This window comes from Danio rerio, chromosome 13 (assembly GCF_049306965.1).
Source record: "Danio rerio strain Tuebingen ecotype United States chromosome 13, GRCz12tu, whole genome shotgun sequence".
Lineage (NCBI taxonomy): Eukaryota > Metazoa > Chordata > Actinopteri > Cypriniformes > Danionidae > Danio > Danio rerio.
The window spans coordinates 18,192,423-18,218,593 of NC_133188.1; the positions used below are offsets into that span (position 1 = coordinate 18,192,423).

General features: G+C 35.4%; 1 protein-coding gene across 18 annotated transcripts in view; it reads right to left on the reverse strand.

Moving 5' to 3' along the window:
• Positions 1–271: 271 nt before the first annotated feature.
• zgc:110045 overlaps positions 272–26,171 on the reverse strand; it is a 46,639-nt gene continuing 20,739 nt past the window's right edge. For 4 of the 18 annotated variants that reach the window (XM_073919940.1, XM_009307259.5, XM_073919939.1 and 1 more), the window contains 7 exons: positions 24,804–24,932; positions 24,379–24,468; positions 20,133–20,174; positions 15,290–15,365; positions 11,253–11,305; positions 10,429–10,598; positions 272–2,743 (listed from right to left, as the gene is read on the reverse strand). In XM_073919940.1, coding sequence (XP_073776041.1) covers positions 2,707–2,743; positions 10,429–10,598; positions 11,253–11,305; positions 15,290–15,365; positions 20,133–20,174; positions 24,379–24,468; positions 24,804–24,932 — 597 coding nt within the window. In that variant the 3' untranslated portion in view covers positions 272–2,706. Of the gene's footprint in view, positions 2,744–5,604; positions 8,662–10,428; positions 10,599–11,252; positions 11,306–15,289; positions 15,366–18,394; positions 20,175–24,378; positions 24,469–24,803; positions 24,933–26,171 lie in introns of those variants that run through there. The other 14 variants (XM_005156689.5, XM_005156688.5, XM_068212933.1 and 11 more) reach the window with 7 other exon arrangements.

Sequence of the window (26,171 nt, forward strand, 5' to 3'; positions counted from 1 at the left end):
ATATTTTTGAGAATAAAATCCTATGCTTATTGTGTTTTGTAGGTGTGCGTCTGTGTTAAGAGTTTAGAAAAAGTGTCTGAAGTATGGGTAAGCGCTTGTTGGCGATAGGAAAAAAAACTGTAATAAGGGTCAGCTGCAGCCTAATGTGAGTTAGTATTCAGTGAGTTGTACTTGTAACCCAATTTTAGTGATTCGATTCCCGTTCGAAGTCGCAGTGACCTTAAAATGTAGAAAACTGTACATGAACAATGCCAAAAGACAACGCAAGGAGTCAAGTGACCGTTTGTTTATTCAGTATAAAGTTTAAAGGTGTAAAACATCAAGTCAACGCTCCTACTATAACAGATTAAACAATTCTCAACATTGTTTCCAGAAAAACTGCTACAGTAAATAAGAAGACACACATGACTCAAAGAAGTCATGTAAAATTCAACTGATCACATGCCTTATGCATTAGACAACATTTCTTGGGCATCACTCTGAGGGTTATTTAGATTACAGCAAAATGTTTTAGGCTCTAGTCATAAATACATTCATACAGTATGTCTTACAAAACTATTAACACACCACAAAAGATCAGGAAATGTTTAATATTATGTGAATATGTTTACTAAATGCATAAAAATCTGTGTCTTTGATGCATTGTTTGTTCCTCGGATCCAATGGGAATGTTATGTTCTGTGTCAGAGTGAAATGAGTAGCATTCAGCCTGTCACTGAGTCTGTCCCCTAGTAAACCATGTGACGTATTGATGACATTTACAAAAGCAGCAAACATCCACCAGAAACAAATGGTTGATAAGCAGGATAATATAAGCTGTACAGCTTAAAGGGGTGGTCCAGAGTGTATTTTTAAGGCTTGGTTGTGTTTATAAGATTCAAAGCAATGTGTGCTCGTGCTTTATTTGTAGAAAATCACTTTTTTTTTTTTACTTTTTTTTAATAAAAACTTACTTTGAATATATACAGCTACTCAGCAAAACAACTGTCATATTTTCTAGTTCCTCCAAAAGGCCTGTCCTCAAGAGGCTCTGATTGGTCGGCTAACAAAATAATATAAGCGTGTCTAAGTAATATGAAACGTTCACATATTTGTGAGTTGGTTATTTGAGATGCTGAATGCACGGAAAGTGGCCGCATAGTGACACACTTCAGCACCGGTGAAGAATCTGGATGTTTACAGGTGTTTGACAGATAAAATTAACTTGTAGCTAAATTGTTAACAATGCCAAACAGCATTTCCCATTGTTTACATCCATGTTTATGTCATTGCTACAACATACCATTAGTGCTAGAAACTGTGCATGTAGTAAATTTTAACAAATAGAAATACTTACAGGTTGTGGATCATAATCCACAGCTTCATCTATTATAGCTTGAGCTGTTCCTTCTTTAAGGAGTTTTTAGCCGAATCCAGCACTGAGAAGAAATTTTGAAAGTTGTCCTTTGTCAAATGTTAGAAATATATATTTTTTATAATTCTCTGGAACATAATTAAAATTAAAGTGCAAGCACTTCTCTATTTGTGTCATGTCCTTTGGAGGCCCAAATACAAAAACAGAACAAGCTCTGTGAAAATAGCAGCGTTTGGACGGCATTTTAAAAGGGGTCTGGATGCAGACCTGGAATCTGGGCTGCATCCAATACTTTTTAATGGGCTCACCTAACCCCACCGCTAACCCTACCCCTCACAGTGATGTCACTAGCTCCATTTGAGTGCAGTGTGTCTGACATTGCATCGCTAAGTGATGCAATATTAGCTTGCATCATAATGGCTGCATCCAAATACTATTGGGCATTTTAGCTTTCTCTGCTATAACATTACAGCACCGATCAGGCCACGCCCCTTGGCTGCGCGGGGTGTATGCGCTGGTGAATGCACGTAACCTGAAGCGTTTGTGATCTCACTAACCCTGATGTATTTTTTTGTAGTTCCCAAACTTGATTCGCTGTAGGCTTTGCTAAGCTAACTCTGTTAAATGTCTCCCTTTACATTGAACCTTGAGCGTCTTACATTCAGAGATGTTGTGTTTACACAGCTATATTACACATCAAATAAAGTTTAAAATATGTTATCATAGTGGACCACCTAAGACAAAAATAAATCACGTATAGTTCATAAAAACTCTTTTCCTCTTTGGAACATGTGGTTCTTAGAGACCATCTTACTTCAACCAAAATAACCCTGTTTTAAGTATGGCATGTATTATTGAAAGGCTCGCGGCTGCAGATATGCATCTGGAGCTCCATGAAAACACTTTTTTTCCCCTTTTAGCTTCAATCATCACAGGTCAGGCATGAAAATGCACTGGGATAGAGGATTAACACTTTTAATTTCATTTTAAAGACAGACTTCAAGTCATATTTGTAATATAAAAATGAAACTTCAAGGGTGTATGCTACAAAAGCTTTCTTTTAAATCTACATTTAATGTCAAAAGCACAATGATTTGTCATCAAAAAATGTGTACAGAAGTTCAAAAAGTAATCTACAGAGAAACACTAATACATCTTGCATTGCATTGTTGACACTTCAATAGTAAAAACTACAATTACAGCGCAGCAGTTTAATTCTGTACATTTTTTCTTCTTGTTTAAGTTAGAAAACAGTTTTCATCATGTAATATTGGATTTCTTGAGTCCAAAAGAGTCCACTATGTCTTTAGGGTAATCCAATCAGAGAATAATGATAAGCTGTAAATGTTGCACTACAGTGGCCTCAGACTTGCTATCACTGAGGACAGCCTAGGAGGAAAACACACAATCAGATACAGAAGAAGAGATCAAATTCTTGGTAAAAAAAAAAAAAAAAAAAAAAAGAAAGAAAGAAAAACACTTGTACTTCTCATAATTAGCCCTGTTGGGCATGAGGAGCATGAGTCTTCTGTGTCACAGTTTCATATTGTCATCATTTATCTTGGCTTGGAGGAAAAATAGTACATTTTGGTTAATATTGTTTTACTACAAAGTATTGGTTGTATTAGGGTTTTACAAAGTGGTGTCTCGAGACCCACAGGCCTTGCAAAATAGTGCTTGGAGGTTCGCAGAAAATGAAAGAGAATAAAACTGAAAGATATATAATAAATGCCCTACTGTTCAAAAGTTTAGAGATTTTTTTTTCAACACCAAGTCTCACCAAGGCTGCATTTATTATTATTTTGTTTAACCCTTTAACTGCCCCACCAAGAAAAAAAATGTGGATTGCATTGCACTAATGTAAACACACTCAATGCATTTTTAACACATCTCATAGCTTTTAAAGTATTAACCTCTACCAAATGGTTGACATGTCGGTTTATGGTATAACTACCAGAATTATTACATGTGCTATGAAAATTTCAGAAAATATGAAGTGTAAGACCATTCATTCATTCATTTATTTTCTTGTCGGCTTAGTCCCTTTATTAATCCGGGGTCACCACAGCAGAATGAACCACCAACCTATCCAGCAAGTTTTTTTTGTACGCAGCGGATGCCATTTCAGCCGCAACCCATTTCTGAGAAACATCCACACACTCATTCATACACTACGGACAATTTAGCCTTCCCAATTCACCTGTACCGCAAACCGGAGCAACCAAAATCAAGTGTATTAGTGCAACAGAATTATGTTTGTTAAAAATTTTTGTAAACCAATAATGCGGTGTAGTGTAAACCATTATTTACACTACATCTAGTTTACATTTAGGTGATTTTTGATAGCAACCTTTCGTTTGAAGGTCAGATTTCAAACATCTGTAAAACTGCATTTTTCATCTCAAAAATGCTGCCAAACTTTGACATATGGTATCATTGTCTGATGCAGAAAAGCTTATTCATGCTTTCATGACCTCTTGGTTGTATTGCATTACTATATGGTTGCCCTGTTGGCCCTAACAAACAAACTTCAGCTAGTTCAAAATTCAGCTGCTAGAGTGCTTTCTAGAACAAACAAATATGATCCTATTACTCCAGTTCTTTCATCATTGCATTGGCTCCCTTTTAAATATCATGTAAATTTTAACATCTCATTGACTACCTACAAAGCCCTGAATGGCTTAGCTCACCCGTATTTGAGGGAGCTACTAGTGTATTATAGCCCTCACGTCCACTACGTTAAATTAATTCTGGACAATTGATTATTCCCAGATTATCAACACAAGGTGGTAGATCTTTCTCATATCTGGCACCTAAACTCTGGAACAGCCCTTCTTGCACAGTTCATGAAGCAGACACACTCTGTCCATTTAAAACTAGATTAATGACACATCTCATTGCATTAGCATACACATAAAACACAAATGCTTTTGAAATCCAAATCCTCTAAAAGATTGTTAGTCTGTATTATTTAGGGCAGCCGGAGCCAGAAACACTTCCCAAAAGACATTATAATTTGAACGGCATCTGCACTACTGTTAAACTTTTATTTTATTATTCCTGAGGTTTCCATAATTTTAGACCAGGCCGTATCCTGAGCAGCTGCTGTGGTGGTCATGGAGGAGTGGAAAGCATGAGACTGATTCCTGTAAGACCCCAGTGACATGAGTCTTCGCATTGATCCTGAAGGTATCTGTACACCTGCCAGTAACCTCTCCTCCCGCAGTTTCTCCACAATGTGACGTCCAGCGTTCTCCAGCATTTGGGAAATGGTCGTACCCAACTGAGCCTGGTTTCTCTCAAGGTTTTTTTCCTTCACTTTCATCAATTGGTGAATTTTGTTCCTTGCCGCTGTTGCCAATGGCTTGCATGATTTGGGACTTGTGGAGCTGCGCAATGATGAATTTGCTCTTCGATGTTTGAACTTTTAGCAGTGAAAATTAAACCATACTGAACTGAACTAAAACTGAACTTAAACTCTGAAAACTGGACTGACACAGTTTTAAAAAAACGCTTATGTAAAAGCGCTTTAGAAATAAAGTTGAATTGAATTTAAAACAGCCATTCTTTAAATGACTTTGACAGTCATTATATAAAACAGTCAATACATGGTCAACCATTTGGTAGAGCAGGCAGTTAAAGGGTAAAAATATATGCCATTTAAATATCTTTTTTTCCGTTTGTAAATTATTTAAAAATGAAAATACCTTTTAACCGTCATTACTCCAGTCACACAATCCTTCAGAAATCATTTAAATATGTGTAATTGTTATTCAGAAATACGTATTATAATTGGTTTAAAAATGCTACTTTGTGGAACTAAACAATTAATAATAACTAGGTTTCTAGTGCAAATAAGTATCTGAAACTGAATGTTTTGTTACATAATAATAGCCTTTAATGCATCTTGTGTTGAGCATGTCCTTGGTGAGCTTTATTTAAAAAATGTATTTTAAAAGAATGCAAATCCCAAGACTTTGAACAGTAAAGACTGTCAAAATGATAACGTTAACTTAAGATTTTAAATACATGTATTGATGTGCATTGTAAGACACCATTTTATGAATAAAACCACCTTGCAATAATATATACATACATTAAAAAACTGCTTAAAAATTATGAAAGTCCAAGCACATCCCTTTAAATTAAAATGCTACTCAGGTTCAATGCTACTCATATCTACAGTACTATTGTTCAAAAAAAGATTTACTATGAACTTATTACAAAGTACATAAATATATTCCAATAAATATTTTCCAGATAATATTTTATTAGTCATCAGTACACTGAGATTATTAAAACCAGTTTGCACATTTTGGAAACATTATAACATTACAGTTGTATTTAATACATCAAAATACAAAGCTGCTGAATATATTTTAGGAAGAGGCTGCCCAAATAGGATAAATGGGACAAATGTGTCTGCAAAGAGTGCCTCGGATTGAGAACAATCATGGCAGCCATTACTCAAGGATCATTCCAAACCAAAGTGCATACTTCAAAGAGCCCTTCAATATCATGACAGATGACAGATTTCAAAAGGGACACTTTTCATTCCCATGATTCATTGTGTAAGTAACTTTGTGATGAACATGACCTAAGATGATCAAGAAGTGGGTTCCATGAAGTAGTTTTTAGATCATCTAAATCCTTTATCAGATGAACATATATCATTAAGTGTTTTTTTATTATTGATTGTCCCTCATCTTAAGCACTGGTACTATATGTTTTCATTTTCTCTGCAGCAATAAATGAAAAGGATATTACTAAATAATAGTAATAATAACACTAATTAGATATTTGATCTAATGTTATGCTAATGAAGTAGACTAATGTAAGTCATACTAAATTGTTGTGAAACGCTTTTTAAATCCTGTACACCCTGTTTTTAAATTACTTTGCATATTATATCAATATACAGGAATAATGATAACAGCTATTTTAACACATTTAAGATACAGGAAATAGTTAAAAGTAAAAACGTTTAGCCCTCCTGTGGAACGTAAATTCTTTTTCAAATATTTCCCAAAAAGCTTAACTAGGATAATTAGGGATCTTAGGTTAATTAGACAAAAGACTGGACAACAGTGTTCTGGGGCTGCCTTAAAAACATTGTAAAAGTTAGAAAAAATGTTTTTATTGCAGCCAAACTTAAACATACTGTATATACCCTCACCGGACACTTTATTAGGTACACCTTGTTAGTACCGGGTTGGACCAGCTTTTGCCCTCAGAACTGCCTTAATCCTTAGTGGCATAGATTCTAACAAGGTACTGGAAATATTTCTCATAGATTTTGGTCCATATTGACATGATAGCATCACACAGTTGCTGCTATCATGTCAATATGGACATGAAATCTCCCGTTCCACCACATCCCAAAGATACTTTATTGGGTTGAGATCTGGTGCCTGTGGAGGCCATATGTGGAGACCACAACAAGGCATTTGTGCCCACAGAACTGACGCTCACTGGATATTTCCTCTTTTTCAGACCATTATTTGTAAACGCCAGAGATGGTTTAAAAATGCCAGTAGATCAGCAGTTTCTAAAATACTCAGACCAACCTGTCTAGTACTAACAACGGTGCCATGTTCAAAGTCGCTTAAATCACCTTTCTTGCCCATTCTGATGCTCAGTTTTAAATGCAGCACATTGTCTTGACCATGTCTACATGCCTAAATGCATTCCTCCCATGTGATTGGCTGATTAGAAATTTGCGTTAACAAGCAGTTGGACCAGTGTACCAAATAAAGTGGGCAGTTATTGTAAGTTATAGTAAATAAAATTAAATTTGCTTGCTCTGTTAAATGTCACTTGGGAAAAATTAGGAAAAAACTGGAGGGCTAATAATGTTGCCTATTAATGTTGCCTGAGAGAGAAAGAGAGAGAGAGAGAGAGAGAGAGAGAGAGAGAGAGAGAGAGAGAGAGAGAGAGGGAGAGAGAGAGAGAGAGAGAGAGAGAGAGAGAGAGAGAGAGAGAGAGAGAGAGAGAGAGAGAGAGAGAAATACACATTCTACACCATGATCTGCATAGTACCAATATATCAAGTTCCTGTAGGCTTTGGCTTTAAAAAACAGGGACTGTCAGATAAATTATATAGTGCAAGATGGATATTTCAAACACTTCCAAATGAAATGTCAAACAAAATGGAAGACAATACAGAATAAGAAGAGATTAATCTTGTCATGCTCTCACTATTTCTTGGTGAAATGTTTCAAAGAGACATGTAAAACAAAATTTAGTCTAGTTAAAGGATTAGTTCCCTTCCAGAATGAAATTCTTTTGTCAAGAATAAATGAAGGATTTTGAGGAAAACGTGTTGGATTTTTGTTGTTGCTGTTGTTGTTATATATAGTTGTTATATATAGTAGACTTCTATGGTGTTCAGTGGTTTGAACATTCAATAATGATCTCACCTACTGAAAATATTGTCTGGCAATAGTTATAGGCAAGCTTTTGTGGTCACAAAATATATAAAATTATTTATTTATTTTAAGGGAAATTACTTCACTTGAACAATAAAAGTGTAGTTTAAAAAGTAACAACCAAAAAAGGCTACTATACATATATATATAGTAAAATCCTCCATGTTTTTCCCCAAAAATCTAAATTTCTTGAATCTGAATAAAGTAATATCTTGCCGAAGGCGAAGTTTTATCAGGAAATCTTCATTCTTGAAGTGAACTAATCGTTTAATATTCATGACTAAATAACAAACAAGTACAACATTACGGATGAGACAAGACCACAGCCGCTCAGTACGGGGCAAACTTCTGCCGATCAGATTTTTTGATGCCGGATGAGGTAGGGATCTTTGTGGTGTAGGGAGTGAGGCCTGCCGGAAGGCCTGCGGATGAGGCTGCGTGCACTGCCAGCAGGGGAACGGTTTTCATGCCAAGCAGACTGGAAACAGGCAAGGCGTAATGGGCGCTGGGGATGGAGGGGACGGACTGAGGCGAGTGGACGTTAATAGCGGAGGGGGAAGCAGTCAGGACGGCCATGGAGGAGGGTGTGGAGGCGGAAGGTGTGGATTGGGAGAAGCCCAGGCCGAGGTCGATTGGTGCACCGGCGCTGGCGGACGACGCAGCCTGGATGCTCAGTTTAGCCATCTCTAAACTGAAGACACACATTGAGATGCATGCAAATGGAGAGGGACAAGCGTGAGGTTAATAGAGGGGTTATGGGCCACACAAGAGGAGAGAGAGAGTGACATGGAGGAGGGGGTGAGAGAAATAGAAAAAAGAATCATCAATTCAGGGAATGTTACGTGTTACAAGAAGGAATAATAATAGGGTATAACATGCCTGGATGAAAATTAATAAAGGCGTGGCAAAAGGGTGAGATGAAACAGATCATTTGAGTGCTGTCTATTACACATTTTGTACTGTAAAACTGATTGGGTAAATTGAATAGCTCATCTAGTTTTGTCAGGTTTTGTTTACTCACTCTCATGGCTTTTGTTTGTTCTGTAAAGCACAAAAGGAGACATTCTGTAGAATGGTGCTCTTGTTTTGACTGTATAATGAAAATTGATGTGGGTTTAAACCTCACTCAATCTAGACTTTTATTCATCCATTCATTTTCTTTTCGGCTTAGTCCCTTTTTTAATCTGGGGTTGCCACAGCAGTATGAACCGCCAACTTATCCAGCCCGTTTTTACGCGGATACCCTTTCAGCCACAACCCATCTCTGGGAAACAGCCACACACACTCATTCACACACATACACAATGGACAATTTAGACTACCCAATTCACTTATACCGCATGTCTTTGGACTGTGAGGGAAGCCGGAGTACCCGGTGGAAACCCATGCAAACGCAGGGAGAACATGCAAACTATACACAGAAACGCCAACTGACCCAGCTGAGGCTCGAACCAGCGACCTCCTTGCTGTGAGGCAACAGCACTACCTAGACTTTGCATACAGTTTACTCCAAATCAGTATTCTAGCATCTACACAGGCTTTTGTAATATGAATTTGCAGGTTAGAGTTCATCAAATGTAGCAAAGTGCAAATAATAAAATGCACAAGCTTTCCATTTTGCGTTTTAATGAAAAAAAATTAAATATTACACTAAGTTACACTACATTCCAAGTCTTCTCAATAATATAGTTTCATGTGCTAAAAATGAAGTTTGTTATTTATTGAATATTTTGAAGGTGTAGATTTCATATCAGGCATGATGGCACCCAACAGGCACACAACATCCTAAGACATTACTCTTAGGTTAGATTTAGGTCATGGCATCAGGTGACCAAAATTCAATGTCTAACCAGCATCTAAGGACAATGTTATTTTGACGTCCAATAACAACGTCAAATAATGTTGATATTTGGTTGATTTTAGATTGTGTTGGAAAGTGACCAAATCCAACGTCTTAGTAGTAAAGTTCATAAAATGTCAAGGTGTAGCATTATTAGACGTTGATATATATATATATATATATATATATATATATATATATATATATATATATGTATCATATTTAAAAAATAACTTTTCTGTTTTAATACATTTTAAATGTAATTGATCTATTTTATTTTAAAGCTGCATTTAATTTAGTATAATTTCTCTATTGTCCTTAGTGATGCTTTTGAAATTATCCTGATTTAGTGCTCAAAATACTTTAATCAGTGCTGAAAACAACTGTGCTGCTTAATATATTTGTGTAAACCATGACAAATTCATGGATCAATGACTCTTTAATTAATAAAAATTAACACAAATCATTTATTTTATATATGAAGCATTATGAACATATTTACGTTTAATTTTGATCAATAAATGCAGCCCTGCTGAATAAAAGCTTACAATTCTTTCAGAAAATAATAGTAAATTGCAGATCAGCACCCCATGGACTGGTTTTATACTGTTTTTATGATGTCCTTTTTGTAGTTTGAACTGTCATTATACAAAAATAAAAAAATTTATTAATGTTTAATTTTTTTCTTTTATGTTCCATGGGGAAAACAGCATAGATGTTTGGAATGACATGAGGGTGAGTAAATAAATGAAGACAGAATTTCACTTTAGAACTATCATGTCGAATGTGAGAGTTAAAGGTCTTACCTGGCACTGATTAGGTACTGAGCCACGCTGATGTTGGCCGGGGAGCCCGTGATGGTGACGTGGCGAACTGCCGAACCGTCTGTGGCCCCGGCAATTTTGATCTGGGCACCAGACATCTGGCGAATCTCATTGATCTTACTGCCCTGTCTGCCAATGATGCAGCCGATGAGCTGAGAGACACCGAGACAGACGGGTGAGGGGTAAATAACATCTGGACATTAATAGTCTACCAAGCTTGAGAGTGAACCTCGAGGACATGGAAGTTGTTCTGTACTGTATGGCATGCCTTGGATTTTACCAAATAGATTCTGCAAGCGGGTGCTGAATAATAGATTGATTTAATCCATGATCAGAGAAACAATATGTCATTGTGAGAATAGAAAAGGTACATGCAACTCATTTCAAGAAATCCAAAATATGACATGCATTTTAAAGTAAAGTAAGGCAGGCTTCTAATCGAAACACAAAAATAAGGTCTTAATTGAAATATTTTAATGTGCTGAATAAAATGAATTGGTTAAAATCAGTATGAAGTTAGGAAGAAATATTATCAGATCTTTATAGAATAAAACAAATATTAACATTTTAATCAAACCCCTACTATCTAATAAATATAGAATATAAACTATTTTATATATTATATACTATGATTTTATTTTTTTTAATTCACTTTTTTTCAACACAAATAACAAAGAAATTCTGCTTATTTATAAGATCAAGACTAAATTCTTTTTTTAGCTTTTGTACATAAAAAAAATAACATTAAACAATGCAACACTTTGCCACAAGCTAATTGCATCCCATTCTAAACACATATCACTTACATCATTAGGTATGCTCAACTCTTGAGAACTGGTTGCAATGGAGGCCTCCAGACCTATGCAGGGAAATGATAAGGTAAGCCACACACGACTCAGTGTCTGACAAAATGAAACTTTAAACATAACTACACTGTCAATGAGACTGCTCAAACGACATCCAATAAACATCACATCAAAATTACACAAAATACGAAAGCACTAAGGCTGCCACCGAGGCTGAGTCATGAATGAATTTCTGCTTAATTCACATCTGCCTGAGATTCAAAAACACCCATAAAAGCATTTCCAAATAGAGCACATTATCGGAAACGTCGCTGAAGAGGCTGCATCTCTTCAACTCCCTGTTTCCACAGTCATAATTATGGGCTGGCAATTGCAATACGTGGACTCTGTTTGTCATGACAAATGTGGGCTGCTGTAAAAGTGGGCTTCAGGTTTGCTCAGGAACAAATGCTGGCGGTTTGAATGGGTCAAGGGTATTGTGGAGGTGTGGAGTGACATAAGGGAGAAAGAATGTTAAACATTTGTGATGAGTTCACATGTAGGGAGAGAAAGGGGTGACACATATGCATCACATAGCCGTCATTATGGTGACATGACACATTTGAAGAATCTTATGACAACATTGGCTAATAAAGCCAGAGGCAGACTGGGACTAAACCGTGGCCCTGGACTTGGCAACACAACATATGAAACACCAGCTAGATTTGCAATTTATAACCCCATATTCAAACTTAAAGATACTGTAGACCATCATAAAGAAATGAAAGTGATGCATCTAAAGTGTTGGTTAATAGAGCAATGGAATTTTCATATAATTTCCTGTATTATTTCTTTTAGAGAATTTTTTTTATCTATTTGAATAAAATCTTACATAAAATAAGTTATAAAAACTATTATTTTAAAAAAATTTCTCTGTTGAAAACTTTTTTTAAAGAACTAAAATCTCAAATAGGGATAATAATTTTGACTTCAACTCTATATATCATTTACAAATGTGTTCAGGCTACAACATGAAATGATAGCTTAAGCTTAACCTGTGCTTTAAATGTATGGAATTTAATAGTTTGACAAAATCTTTAAACTAATCCCTTTTATTAAAATTTTTGACAGAGGTTTGTTATACAAGAATTAGATTAGGGCATTAATCAAAGGCATTTTTTGTGAGGTGATCGATTTGAGGTAGCCTGATATTTTTATTTGACGAAAAAAAAAAAACATATGATGGGGAAAAACAGCCTATGCCGGTCCTTAAAAAGGATACAGTCAGTGTTTTTGTTTTGTAATCTAAATTTGTCATTTAAGTGAAAAAAAAACTCTATGGAAGGCCTATTTATTTTAATCTTTTATTCTTTTTTCTATGCTGTTGGAAACACTGCATGAAGATGTTCTGTTGTCAATATCTTCTGCATGTTGTTGTTCGTATTTTAAAATAAATCAGTAATTTGAAATGCAAAATTCAGGCCCAAACCCAATTCTATTTTTGTACCAGCACCTGTACACGACATTACATGTCATCGCAATCTTTTGCTTCATATGAGACCGCGGTCGTGAATGCTGTAGTTATTCCAGTTGTGCTATTTTTTGGTATTTATCTTCAGGAAATCACTGAAGGCATATATTATGTTATCGTAACGATCTAATGTGGCAATGAGATCACTCTGTACTGTACTGTACTGTGTATTTACACAGTGGCCATATTCATCTATGTAAACACACAAAAACAACATTAACATTATAGCAGACACTGTAAAAAGTTCATTCTTAGCCACTAAACATTACTGACAGGGTATCTGAGGGTCATCAAGTGTCAAAATGTTGTGAGACTGCTGTACAGGAGTCAATATTATGGATTATAGATCACGAAATTTAGCGTTTTTTTTTTTTTTTTTTTTAAGCATGATGGTAAAAGATCATGCGGTTATGAATTTATTAAAATGTGTTTGTTTGTCGTAAAATTTTGTAATAATGACAAAAAATACTAAATTGTAAATCTCCTTACTTCCGGTTTCAGCAATCCTGCTGCTTTGGCTGGTGAATTTTGTCAAATTTTCTTACCCCTTGGTGTCGAGTGTGGTCCTGAAAAATCTTCATTCGAAGGGCTATTCACCCCTTCCCCTTAGCCCTACACCTTCAAGCTAAAGAAAATTGGGACACCCCTACCTCTTGGCATGCACGTGCAAAACGAGGGGTAGGGGTGAAGGGAAGGGCTAAGGGGTAGAATTGGGATTGGGCCGAAATGTGTCAAACACAGAATAGACACATACATTTGTTTTAATTATTATTAAATAATAATTTAATATTGATCTGACCAGTGAACAGTTAAAATTCAATTATCGAACGGCGGTTGTCAGTTGGCAAAATTTACTTTAACAACAAAAGCCCTACTTTACTAAATTTGTAATAATAGATAAATTATACAATAGTCTAACATCATTTTAAAAAATCACTGTCTGACCAAGGCTGTACTGAACTGTCCAATCTATTTAAATCTGGACAGGCTGCCTTATTTAACATTTTCATTTTAAATAACTTGACAATATTGCTGCATTCAGTCTCTTCATGTTCAGCCCTTTTACAATTTACCTTGTACTGTCCATTGTTAAAATGCTAGAGCATAATTATTATAAATAAAATAGTATATAAAAAAAAATATCCATTCATTATCAGTTTTCTGTATTTTTCCATTCGTTTCCATGTATTTATGCTTCTGGATTGCATTATGGGACCTTAAAGTGACTTTAAAGGGCACCTATTTTAATCCTTTTACAATATGTAAGATCAGCCTTTGGTGTCTCCAGAATGTGTCTGTAAAGCTTCAGCTCAAAATACCCAAAATACCAATTATTTATTATAGCCTTCAGAATCTGCCCATTTTGGTGTCTAAGTTCAGTGTTGCAGGGGCTTTAAGCAGTTGCTTCTCCCCGCTCACCGTTCCCAATGGCATGTCTGCTTCTCATGCGTTACGTCAGATAAACGGCAGTCAGTGATAGAAACAGACACTATTGAAACTTTGTGGTGGAGTTTATTCAAGCCTTTCTGAAACGATGAGTCACACAAAAAATGCCTTTGCAGTACACACACATATTAGCGTTTACTGACACCATGTGGTTGTGGTAATTATAGCGGTTAAGAATTACATAGCGATTTTACTGTTTTTATTACAAACATGCTCTGTTTTAAAAACGTTTATAAAACTTTACAGAGTTGGAAAAGATAGTTGCACTCCTACATCTCCTTAAAATCACTGGGATTTGGGTCCTATTTTAACATCAAGCAATTAAAAAATAATTGTTAGGTTTATATTACTCCAATATGACTGTGGAAACACTATACCTACACACAGTTCCCAAATAGCTTACAAAAGTTCATTTTCATCATAGGTGCTCTTTAACTGACATTTATAACAGTTTGATGTGTCATCGTCTGTATTAGTATTGTTAATTAGAGTACTAAAGCCTGGTAAAGTTACTCTATAGACTTACTTATATTATAAAATATAATAGTTCATATTACTAAAATATTACTTAAAAAAAAAAGGTAAATAAATGTCACTTTGAATTTTCATCATCAAAATTTAACCGAGCAGAGATCAAGGTCCTATAATGCAGTCCATATCTAAAAATAATAAATAAATAAATAAAAAGAGAGAACCTGTTAATGAACTTGTATATATTTACTTATTGAATATTTACTTATTGAATACATATTTTCATTTTATATACACAGTATACACAAATAGCAAAGGGCCCAAATTGTCCAGAGAAATTTCAGATGGCCAGTCTGCCCCTGAATAAAGCTTTGGAGCTGGTTAGTGATGGTATCCTATAGCACGGCATGTGCAGCATTATGTTGGCAGTGTTATGATATTTGTTGCCTTACCACAAAAACAGCTTCGCCCTCAATTTCTTCAGAAAAGTAGAACATGCGGTTGAGGTGGTGAGACATGACAGACGAAGGAAAAAGACAGATCAAGAGAGAGAGAGAGAGAGACAGACAGAGGGAGAGACAGACTTCCCTGGGGAGTTTTGGGTACGTACCAGGGAAGGTGGGGTTGCTCTGCCCAAGGGAGGTAAGGGGGATATGCTGCATAGCCAACTGGTGAAGCTTGGTCAACTGCGGGGGCAGGAAGGGAGGTTAGAACTAGCCAATCAAAATGGAATTATTTCGGAACACACAGACAGAACTGCACCCATATTAAAATTTCAACATCTGATTAGCTATCAGGTTCCCCCTCTGGACTTACCGTCCACTTCTCCCAAATAAGATGATCGAAAAACTAGATTTGCTTTTCCTCAGGGGGATTAAAGTGCTTGTGGGGCAGGTACAGAATTGAGTTAAAGTTTGAGGTGTGTTTAGGTTTTGAGTGAAATGATTCATCTAAGTCGCTCTGCAGGGTTTATGACATATATCTGGGTTTCAGCCAGCTGTCACTGAGAATTAACAGATGACTTGATGATGTCTTTGCAGAGGTAGTGTTAAAGATGTTACATGCAAGACCAATCACAACTCAGAATGAATTTCGGATGAATTGTGAACATATTATAATTGCTGGTTAAATTTTTACAGTGAGTTAATCTCAAATTTCTTAAAAATCATGTTTATGAAACTAAAAATATATGATAATTTAAATTATTTTATACAGTCTGGATATCTCAGAGCTTCATTGCATTACCTTTAAATCTTGTCACAGTAGCCTGGTTTATATTCCAAATTTAAGCAAAACTTTCATATCTAATGCATGTCTCACATTAAAGCATATATTTGCAGCTTTATTTCTCAGTCTGTAACTGAGGTTACATTAGGAAAAATGTATATTTTTATTAATCTAATTATTATTAGAATCATTTATCAAATAATTGTTCAATTACATTAGTTTAGTTGAATAAAATAGTTTTAAATTAAATCACAGATTAATTAGTGGGCTTTAAATGATTATTCGGCTTTTGCATTTCTAACAGCAAAATTATACAAAAAATATGTATTTTTTTAATTTAAACATTAAAAATGTACTTTTTAATTGACTCAATATAATCTTGTTCAGGTTTCCTGTCCCGCTTGTTTGTTATCAGCAGACCATCTTGCTAATGGGTTTTATTAGAGTAGAGCATTGACACAAATTGGACAATCTGCTTTCTTTCATGAGCTTGCGATTCAGTTTTAATATAGATTAATTCAATTTTAGCATTGATTTATTTCTATATATCAGGTAATCAGATAAAAAAAAAAGTAATCAGATAAAAAAAAAGCGGGTGTAAAGAAAGCTGTAAAGAAAGCGGGTGAATTAATATAAAAAAATAAATGTAACATAACATGACACTGATGACAATATGTGTGGTTGAAATGTACATTGTAGTTGTAGCATAGTCTTGTTGATGTTCATTCATATTTACTGGGTGCTACTGTATAACTATAAGTGAAGAAAAAAGAGTGTTCAAATCACCCTGCAGTTATCTCCTGTTAAAAGTATTTTGTATTCTTAGGTATTGTAGTATAATTGATTTCTCACAAATACAAATACATTTTCACACCTGTTTGTTTACTTTATTGAATATTGTTCACTGACTTGAAATAAATTTGCCTATATTGCACAGTGTGAATTTACAGTGGGGGGAAATAAGTATTCAATATGTCAGCATTTTTCTTAGAAAATTTGTTAAATTTCTTACAAATATTTTTTAAAGGTGCTGTTCACTTAAAAATTTCACCAGATGTTGACAACAACCTGAGAAATACACATAAAAGAAAACAAATCTAATTAGTTTACAAATAAAGTAACGTGTAATAAAATTAAATGATACGGTGGAAAAAGTATTGAACACATGAAGAAAGGGAGGTGTAAAAAGCCGGTAAAAGCCCAGACAACAGCTGAAAGCTCTCATAGGTTATTCAGCAACCCACTGCCCTTAATTTACACTGAGGAAAAGCGGAGGGTTGCTGAATAACTACATTTCCGTGTAAGAAATTTCAGCTGCTGTCTGGGCATTCACTGCCTTTTTATACACCCTTCCTTTATGTGTTCAATACTTTTTTCTCGTGTCATTTGCTTTTATTACACATAACTTAATTCATGAACAATCTAGATTTGGTTGCTTTTCTTATATAGACTTGCTTGTTGTTATCAACATCTGGTAGACATTTTAAGTCAACAGCAACTTTAGAAATATATTTTCTCAGAAAAATGGTGACGTGTTGAATACTTATTTTCCCCACTGTGTATCTTGCTGTTTCTTTGTTCGTTTTTTAATACTAGTAATACTAGTTTTTCGTACCTGTGGCTTTATATATTGTATCGACTTAAAATCGCTACTCTGTTGCAATGAAACTGCAGTATTGGTCAAAGTTGATGTCTGAATAAATGCTTCATGTAATATTAGCTTTTTATTGAAGTCAACAAAAGCTTTTAAATTATATGTATAAACACTAATTACATTATAATAGATTATTAATATTTTGTTTTTGTTATTCTTACTTGTATTAGAGTAGCAGTCATTCTTAAACACATTTGTCTATCAAATTAAATAAATGTACACTCTCCAAGTATTAACATACTACATCAATATAGCATTAATATGTTTCAGAGCAAATTATCACTTAAGGCCACTATTTCATTTCATTTCATTTCATTTCATTTATATATATATATATATATATATATATATATATATATATATATATATATATATATATATATATATATATATATATATATTATTATTATTATTATTATTATTATTATTATATAATTGTCATTTTCTACCTCTCATCTTCTACATCAGTGGTGGAAAGAGTACTTAAAAATTATACTAAAGTAAAAGTACCATTACTTGCCCAAAAATGTAGTGCAAGTAGAGTATAAGTATCTTTTGTAAATATAACTCAAAGTATGAGTAAAAAGTAACCTAGAGTAATGAGTAATGATTAGTGAGTATTGCATAGTGAAAAGTTCATCCGTTTATATGCGGTTTTTGCAGGTATGTGTAAACGTAGCATTTTTTTAGTGCATTCAGTTATCTTCCTTTATTCCTTTCTTTGTTTGCTCGTTCTGTTTAGCCTTTCATCATTCATTTATTTGTTTGTTCATTTTTTCATCATTCATTTGTTCCTTCATTCGTTCACGCATTCATTCGTTCTCCTGTTCCTCATTTAATTAGGTTCGTACGTTACTTTGTTTGTTCGTTCTATACTTCCTTCATTTGTTTGTTACTTTGTTCGTTACCACATTGGTTTGTTCGTTACTTTGTTCATTTGTTGGTTACTTTGTTCATTTGTTAGTTATTTCGTTTGCTACTTCGTTCATTACTTTATTTGTTCATTACTTTTTTCAACTGTTACTTTGTTCGATTGTTACTTCATTCATTCGTTCTTTGTTTGTTCTTTATTTCGTTTGTTTGTTACTTCGTTCCTTTGTTTGTTACTTCATTCATTCATTACTTCGTTCGTTCATTTGTTTGTTACTCCTTTCATTTGTCACTGCATTTGTTTGTTACTTTGTTTGTTCGTTACTTTGTTTGTTAATTTTTTACTTTGTTCATTGATTCGTTACTTCCTTCGTTCATTACTTCATTTGTTCGTTTGTTCAATGCTTCATTCACTTGTTTCTTTGTTCGCACATTACTTTGTTTGTTCGTTACTTGGTTTGATTGTTACTTTGTTCGTTCGTTACTTTGTTCATTCGTTGCTTCGTTTGTTACTTTGTTCCTTCCCTCCTTCCTTCTTTCCTTCCTTTCTTGCTTTCTTCCTTCATTGCTTCCTTCTTTCATTGCTTCCTTCCTTTGTTACTTTTTTCCTTCCTTCGTTATGTTTTTCCTTCCTTCGTTTGTTCAGTCCTTCCTTGAATCCTACCCTCATTCATTTGGTCTTTCCTTACTTTGTTCAGTCCTTCGTTCCATTCCTTTTTCGTTCCTTCCTTCATTCAGCCCTTTCTTCCATTCTTCTTTCGTTCCATTTAGTGATTTGTTTGGTGATTTCAGTCATCATACAGACGACATCCTTCATTTTCTCATTAGTAACATGCAGTCTATACACAGTCTCTGGGTCATTGCGTGTAAAGATTTTGGACATCTTCTTGGACATTTTTACTGCTTCCAAACAGTTACTTATAAAGCGCCCATGTCTTGAGGTTGTTCAGTATGATGCAATTAACGTTCTGTGTGTGATTTGATTAGACAGGACTTAAAGGACTGATTTTTCTACTTTAGCAAATCACCAAAGTCAAGAAAGAAAGAAAGTAGTGACTGCAGTAGAAGGAAAATAGTGAAATAAAAGTACCAATACTGCACTAAGATGTACTCAAGGAGAAGTAAAAGTACACATTTTTAAAACTACTTAGTAAATTACAATTCCTGAGAAAAAACTACTCAATTACAGTAATTTGATTATTTGTAATTTGTTACTTTACACCACTGCACCACATAATAGATTCTGTATTGGAAACAGTTAGGCGTGATTACGTTACTGAACTGTTCTAGTTAAATTTAGAGGTTTAAATCAATCCCTATCCATAATGTGTAGGGTTTAATCAATACAGTGCTGCATTGCAACTGCTGTAATTATAGCATTTGTGTAATGGATTGATTTAACACACGTTCTTTATTTGTGTCCTAACCGTGATGCGAAATAACCAATGTTAGTGACACTACAGCACATATTAAAGAAACGGTGGGCAGAGACCATCATAATCTGGTATTCTCGTTTGAAGGAAGCCCTAAGTTAGTGAAGGATTGAGTGTGTTTGGAGGGAAAGGGAGATTGGCTCTCAGGTGTGTGTGAGGAACACAGTGGGATATTTGTGGTTGTGCAAGGGCTGGGAGACACTGCAGTGGTGTTGTGAAGTGTGCTGTGCCGTGAATGATACTGATCAGCCAGCAGGACGAACACTCACGTCTTGGGGTGGAATGGCAAACTGTCCTGGAATAGCAAATGCCTGTGAAACAGATAAAGCATTTAAGTTAGTTCAAATAACATCCGTCTATTTGCTGCTCGGTCATTAGTCAGGCTCAGACGACATGCTATGCCCAAAACCATCTGCAGTTTATATGATACACATTTCATAAAACCTAGAAATCTTTTATAAAAATCAAAAGCTCAGATGAGATCACTTAAAGGAATAAAGTACTGGATAAAAAAAGAAATAATTGTTTAACAGGTACCACATTGATGCAATGGGCTCGTGTAAGGCACAACTAGAGTGGCCAGGTCAGTTTTTAAGGTTGACATCTACAAGAAAACAATTATTTTGCAGTTTTAAATAATCAGTCCTTTTTGAAATAAGTTGATTTTGCTTATTGAGTTCTTATACCAGCAGTTTAGGAAGACGGATGCACTGTTTATACAAATTATTTGTTATTTTAGATTCACAAAAATCTGACAAATGTTCTAAATTCACTACAACCAATTAAGTTTTTTATTCAATTCACCTATACCGCATGTCTTTGGACTGTGGGGTAAACTGGAGCACCTGGAGGAAACCCACGCAAACCTGAAGAGAACATGCAAACTTTACACAGAAAGCCAACTGATCCAGCCGGGACTTAAACCCGGGACCTTCTTGCTGTGTGGCGACATTGCAAACCACTGAGCCACCGTGTTGCCATGAATGTACTTTTTTGGTATTTTTCTAAGAGTGTAAAGTGCAGTAATTGTTTGTTTATGATCATAAAAAAATATATTAAGCAAAAAGTATAATCAAAAATAAAACCTAGGTACAACCTAAAATAAAATAGAAATAACACTCTACCAGTGAAACAGTCTGTCTGTGGTAATGTGATGATGATTGGTCAGAATAAATGTCAAAGTGGACCAGACTTTACACATTTATTCTGAACATACTTAAATATGTCAGGTGCAATTATGATTAAGTTCATATTAATGTAACCACAAGGGGGCATCACATGTACACCCCATGTTGCCACCAGTCACAGCTAAAACATAAACACAGAACTCAATTTTTAATCTTGCAGAGTCAAATGAAGCTTGAAGCTGACATGATTTTTCATTATACAGACATCTAGCCTTTGCAGTCCTCACCTCAGTCAAACTAAATGTCATGACCACTCAAATGAATGGCAGGAGCCCTTTGGACAATATACCAAGAGGAGATGTCAAAAATAAAGGGTCAGAATTTGGTTTGTATTTTTATGCCAAACTGTTTTAACATTTATTATATAAACCATTCTGACTAGAATATTATATTTTAGCTTTAGGCACTAGCGCTTATTTTTTAGATACCAATACTTATTACATATTTATTAGATAAAGGTACTTATTGAGTAGCTACTAACACTTATTAAACAGGTATTAATACAAATTTTTTGGGTGATAACACTTGTTAAAATGTTTTTGTTTTAATTGATGTAAGTTCTGCATTTACACCATAGGCCAAAATAGGCTCATAGATCGCTTAACTTCTACAAGTGTCCTGGGACAGGCTTTTTTATAGTTCAAGTCATACTTAACTGACCGTTACCAGTTTATAAACATAAATGGACAACTTTCAGGCCAGTAAAGTATGGGGTGCCTCATGGATCAGTTTTAGGCCCTTTGCTGTTTACAATATACAAGCTACCTCTGGGAGACATTATTAGAAGACACGGGATCAGCTTTCACTGCTATGCAGATGATACTCAATTTTATATTTCAACAAAACCCGATGAGACGTCTGAACTGTCTAAGTTAAGTGAGTGTATTAACGTTGTTAAAGACTGGATGACCAAAAACTTTCTTCTCTTAAATTTAGACTATTTATATTCTTAACATAAGACAAGTAAGCAGTTGTGACTAGTAAGATAGCTACTTGTAAAGCTACTTGTAATAGCTACTTGTAATATTTAAATAAGGCACGTACATAAAAAAAACACATGTACAAATACAGTATGTCAGCATTAGTTTTAGAAATTAAGTTAAAAACTAAAGCAAGCAGCATTAACTTTAACAAATAAAACGTGTTAATCCATATTATGTTTTCATAGTCTATTATTTAGGATGGCACGGTAGCTCAGTGGTTAGCATTGTCGCCTCATAGCAAGAAGGTCGCTGGTTAGAGTCCTAGCTGGGTTAGTTGGCATTTCTTTGTGGAGTTTGCATGTTCTCCCCGTGTTCACGTGGGTTACCTCCGGGTGCTCTGGTTTCCACCCCAGAAAAAAGACATGCGCTATAGGTGAATTCATCAAGCTAAATTGGCCGTACTGTATGAGTGTAAATGCAAGAGTGTATGGGTGTTTCACAGTGTTGGGTTGCGACTGGAAGGGCATCCGCTGCGTAAAACATATGCTGCATAAGTTGGCAGTTTATTTTGCTGTGGCCACCCCTGATTAATAAAGGGTCTAAGCCGAAAAAAAAAATTAACGAATGAATATTTACATAGTCTATTTTTTGGAGCGACATGGTGGCTCAGTGGTTAGCACTGTCGCCTCACCACAACAAGGTTGCTGGTTCGAATCCCAGCTGGGTTAGTTGGCATCTCTGTGTGGAGTTTGCATGTTCTCCCCACAGTCTAAAGACATGTGATACAGGTGAATTGAATAAACTAAACTGGCCGTTGTGGATAACTTGGCCGTTCATTCCACTGTGGTGAGCCCTGATGAATAAAAAGGCTAAGTCGTAAAGTAAAATAAATAATGAGTAAAATGAATGAATGAATGAATGAAAGAGTCTATTATTATCAAGCAATTTCTAATCATAAACTGTTAATTAGCTCTTTCAAACTGAAAAGAGGATTCGATTCCACTTATGGAATCAATTCTGAATTATAAATTGGTCCTCAAAGCCTCACAGGACTTATTTTTAGTTTTTTAGCTTTTTTAAGGGATAAACTCCCAATCCTGTAAATAAGTTTTAGTGCAGAGATGCCCAAACTAGGGCCCGCGGGCAAACAATGGCGCATTGATTTGGCCCTCTATGCCATCTGAGAAGAGATTTAGAATGATAGGAAGGTTGAGGCGAACGCCTTCAACAGAGTTCGTCATTTCCAGTTAAACGTAAGCTTTTGTTTGTTTGTTTAATTGTTGAGCTACAAAAAAACCCAACTGAAATTAAATGTTTCAATTAAAGGTTGTGCATAAATTAGATTTTTAAAAATGTAAATGCTCTATCATTCGAAGATAGAGGACAATGCAGAGCAATATTTTTTAATAAGAAGTTTATTATAAAATGTAAACAAAAAAGTATAATTATTCATTCAATTAAAGTACTTTTTCCATTTATTTTTGAATAATAATACATTAGCAAATCACCATAGCAGCTTTAATTATATATTTACCCTCGGCCCACCACCCTCAATCAAGTTTGGTTTTTGGCCCTTCATAAGCAAAAGTTTGGGCACCCCTGTTCTAGTGTCTCATAAAAAAGTAAGAGTACCTTTAAAAAAGGTTTCCACTCCTGCTAGTTGTTTTACGTAGACTTGGAGTGCTCCGGTTTCCCCCAGAGTCCAAAGACATGCAGTATATGTGAATTGAATAAACTAAATTGGCCGTAGTGAATAAGTGTGTACATGTGAGACTGTATGGGTGTTTCCTTGTACTAAGTTACAGCTGGAAGGGCATCCTCTGTGTAAAACATATGCTGGATAAGATGGTGGTTCATTTTGCTGTGGTGACTTTTGATGAATAAAGAGACTAAGCAGAAAAAAAATGAATGGATGAACTGTTGCTGATAAAGTAGACCTTTATACTTTATACTTTTACCAATGTACAAGAAGCATAAGAGTAGATATTAATCAATTAAATGATAAAAAGGCTTGCCATATAATTTACAATGTTTGAACATTAAAATAGAATGGAATACTGATGAATGAATTGTTTCCTCCTGCTATATACAGCTGTGTTTACAACAATTAGTAAGAAGGGATCCAATTCAAACACCTACAGATCTGAATTAGTGATTCAAAGTGATGCTGATCTGCATGTTTCAGAGCACTTGGCATGGTCCAAGGGCCCCATTGGTGACTGAATTACTGATTGCGTCTAGGGGTTAGATTTATTTCGCCAGCTGATCTTGGTGTAATCATTAGTGTAAACATCCACACTAACAGCACCCCACTGGGACTGCAGGGAGCTATGGAATCATTAATGCTTGTGAAGGGCCGTTTCGATCATACGGCTTTTGCATTAAGAGATGGATGGAAAACTCACCGTCGCAGCATGCGGTTGCGTCAACACTGTGTGGCCGCCACCTGCAGAGGGTTTGGGTCGGTATGGAATGGTGGCTCCTTTAGGTGGTGACTAAATAAGGAAGACAGGACAAAAATGCAGAGGCGCTAGTCAGTATGTGTCCAGAGCTCTATTAAGCCTCACTGGATTTTATTATTCAAAACCTAAAGTTAATGTGAGCGAGGGAAAAATTCTGCAAAACAAAGGCATCCAAGGTTGGATGCTGAGAACTAATGAAGCAAGTAGGAACATTTAACATGTAGTGCATGCACTGAAAGTGAATGCAAATGAAGCGTGAAGGTTAGAAAGAGCTGAAAAATATTCCCCACCTGAAAAAACATTTAAGCACGAGGGAAATCATGCATAGTCGCTCTGATTTTCAATTAAAAAAGAGCATAGTGACAAACCTCCAGCATGACGGTGCAGATGTGTTTCACGCATTGGGTGATGGCGTGTGGGGTGCCAGAGATGGTCACAGCTCTCTCAGTCGAGTCTGGCAGTAGGTCTCCTGCGACCTGGACCTGGGCACCTGTGCTCTGACACATAACAACGCTCTCAGTCAACACATGCTGGACGGGATGATTAGAAAAGCCACAAGTAACAGCATTCATACTTATTTTAGTATTGACTGTTACAAGAAGTAAGTCATGCTTCACATTTGCAGTCCAGCTTGGCCTGTCTGAGTGAGTATATTTAATGATAATGAGCAATTAAATAAATTCACAAACATTAAATATTGATCTGAGTTATAATTACTTTATAAACTTACCTCATTTCTATATCAAAGCCACAAGACAAGATTTGCAACGATCTGGGTGCTATATTTGAATTCTAATTTATTTTACAAGCATTAAAAGGTTATGCTTTGAATGGTATAATTATAGATAGTATGCATATGGTGGAGCAGTGTAATTATGTACTGTTGGTCAGACTTTTGATTGGATTGCAAAGCAGTTTTGCACACATTAAGAATTATTATGCTTAATTAGTAATGCCTTTTTCATTAGAGTTATTAGATTAGAACTTCAATAATGTGTCTTGTCACCTAGGAGAGTCTTTGTGAGGTATAAGTGTGTGTGCTGCTAAGTGCACTAAACTACACTATATTTTTAGTATTTCACATTTGTAACTAATTTGTTGTTTATATGTTTTTTAAATATTGTACACTATCACAAAAATGTAGTACTCTCAGGATGATGGATTGGCACAAGAAGAATTTACCTTAGCCATCCCCTAGACCTGGCCGTGTAAGTATGACAGAAATTTGGACATGCTGCATCTGACCTGTCGCTTCACATTCATTCATTCATTCATTCATTTTGTTGTCGGCTTAGTCCCTTTATTAATCCGGGGTCGCCACAGCGGAATGAACCGCCAACTTATCCAGCAAGTTTTTACACAGCGAATGCCCAGTGGTTTTTCGATCTCTGGGAAACATCCACACACACATTCACACACACACTCATGCACTACGGACAATTTAGCCTACCCAATCCACCTGTACCGCATGTCTTTGGACTGTGGGGAAAACCGGAGCATTTCTCCTTAGTCTTACACAGTGGTTTCAAAAGTGAAAACAATCAGGAGGGGTTGCTTGGTGATTTCCAAAAATCAAACAAATTATATTAAACTATTAGAATTACCATATTTTAACTATAACCTTGGAGTCACGGTGGCGCAGTGGGTAGCACGATCGCCTCACACCAAGAAGGTCACTAGTTCGAGCCTTTGTTGGGTCAGTTTGCATTTCTGTGTGGAGTCTGCATGTTTTCCCC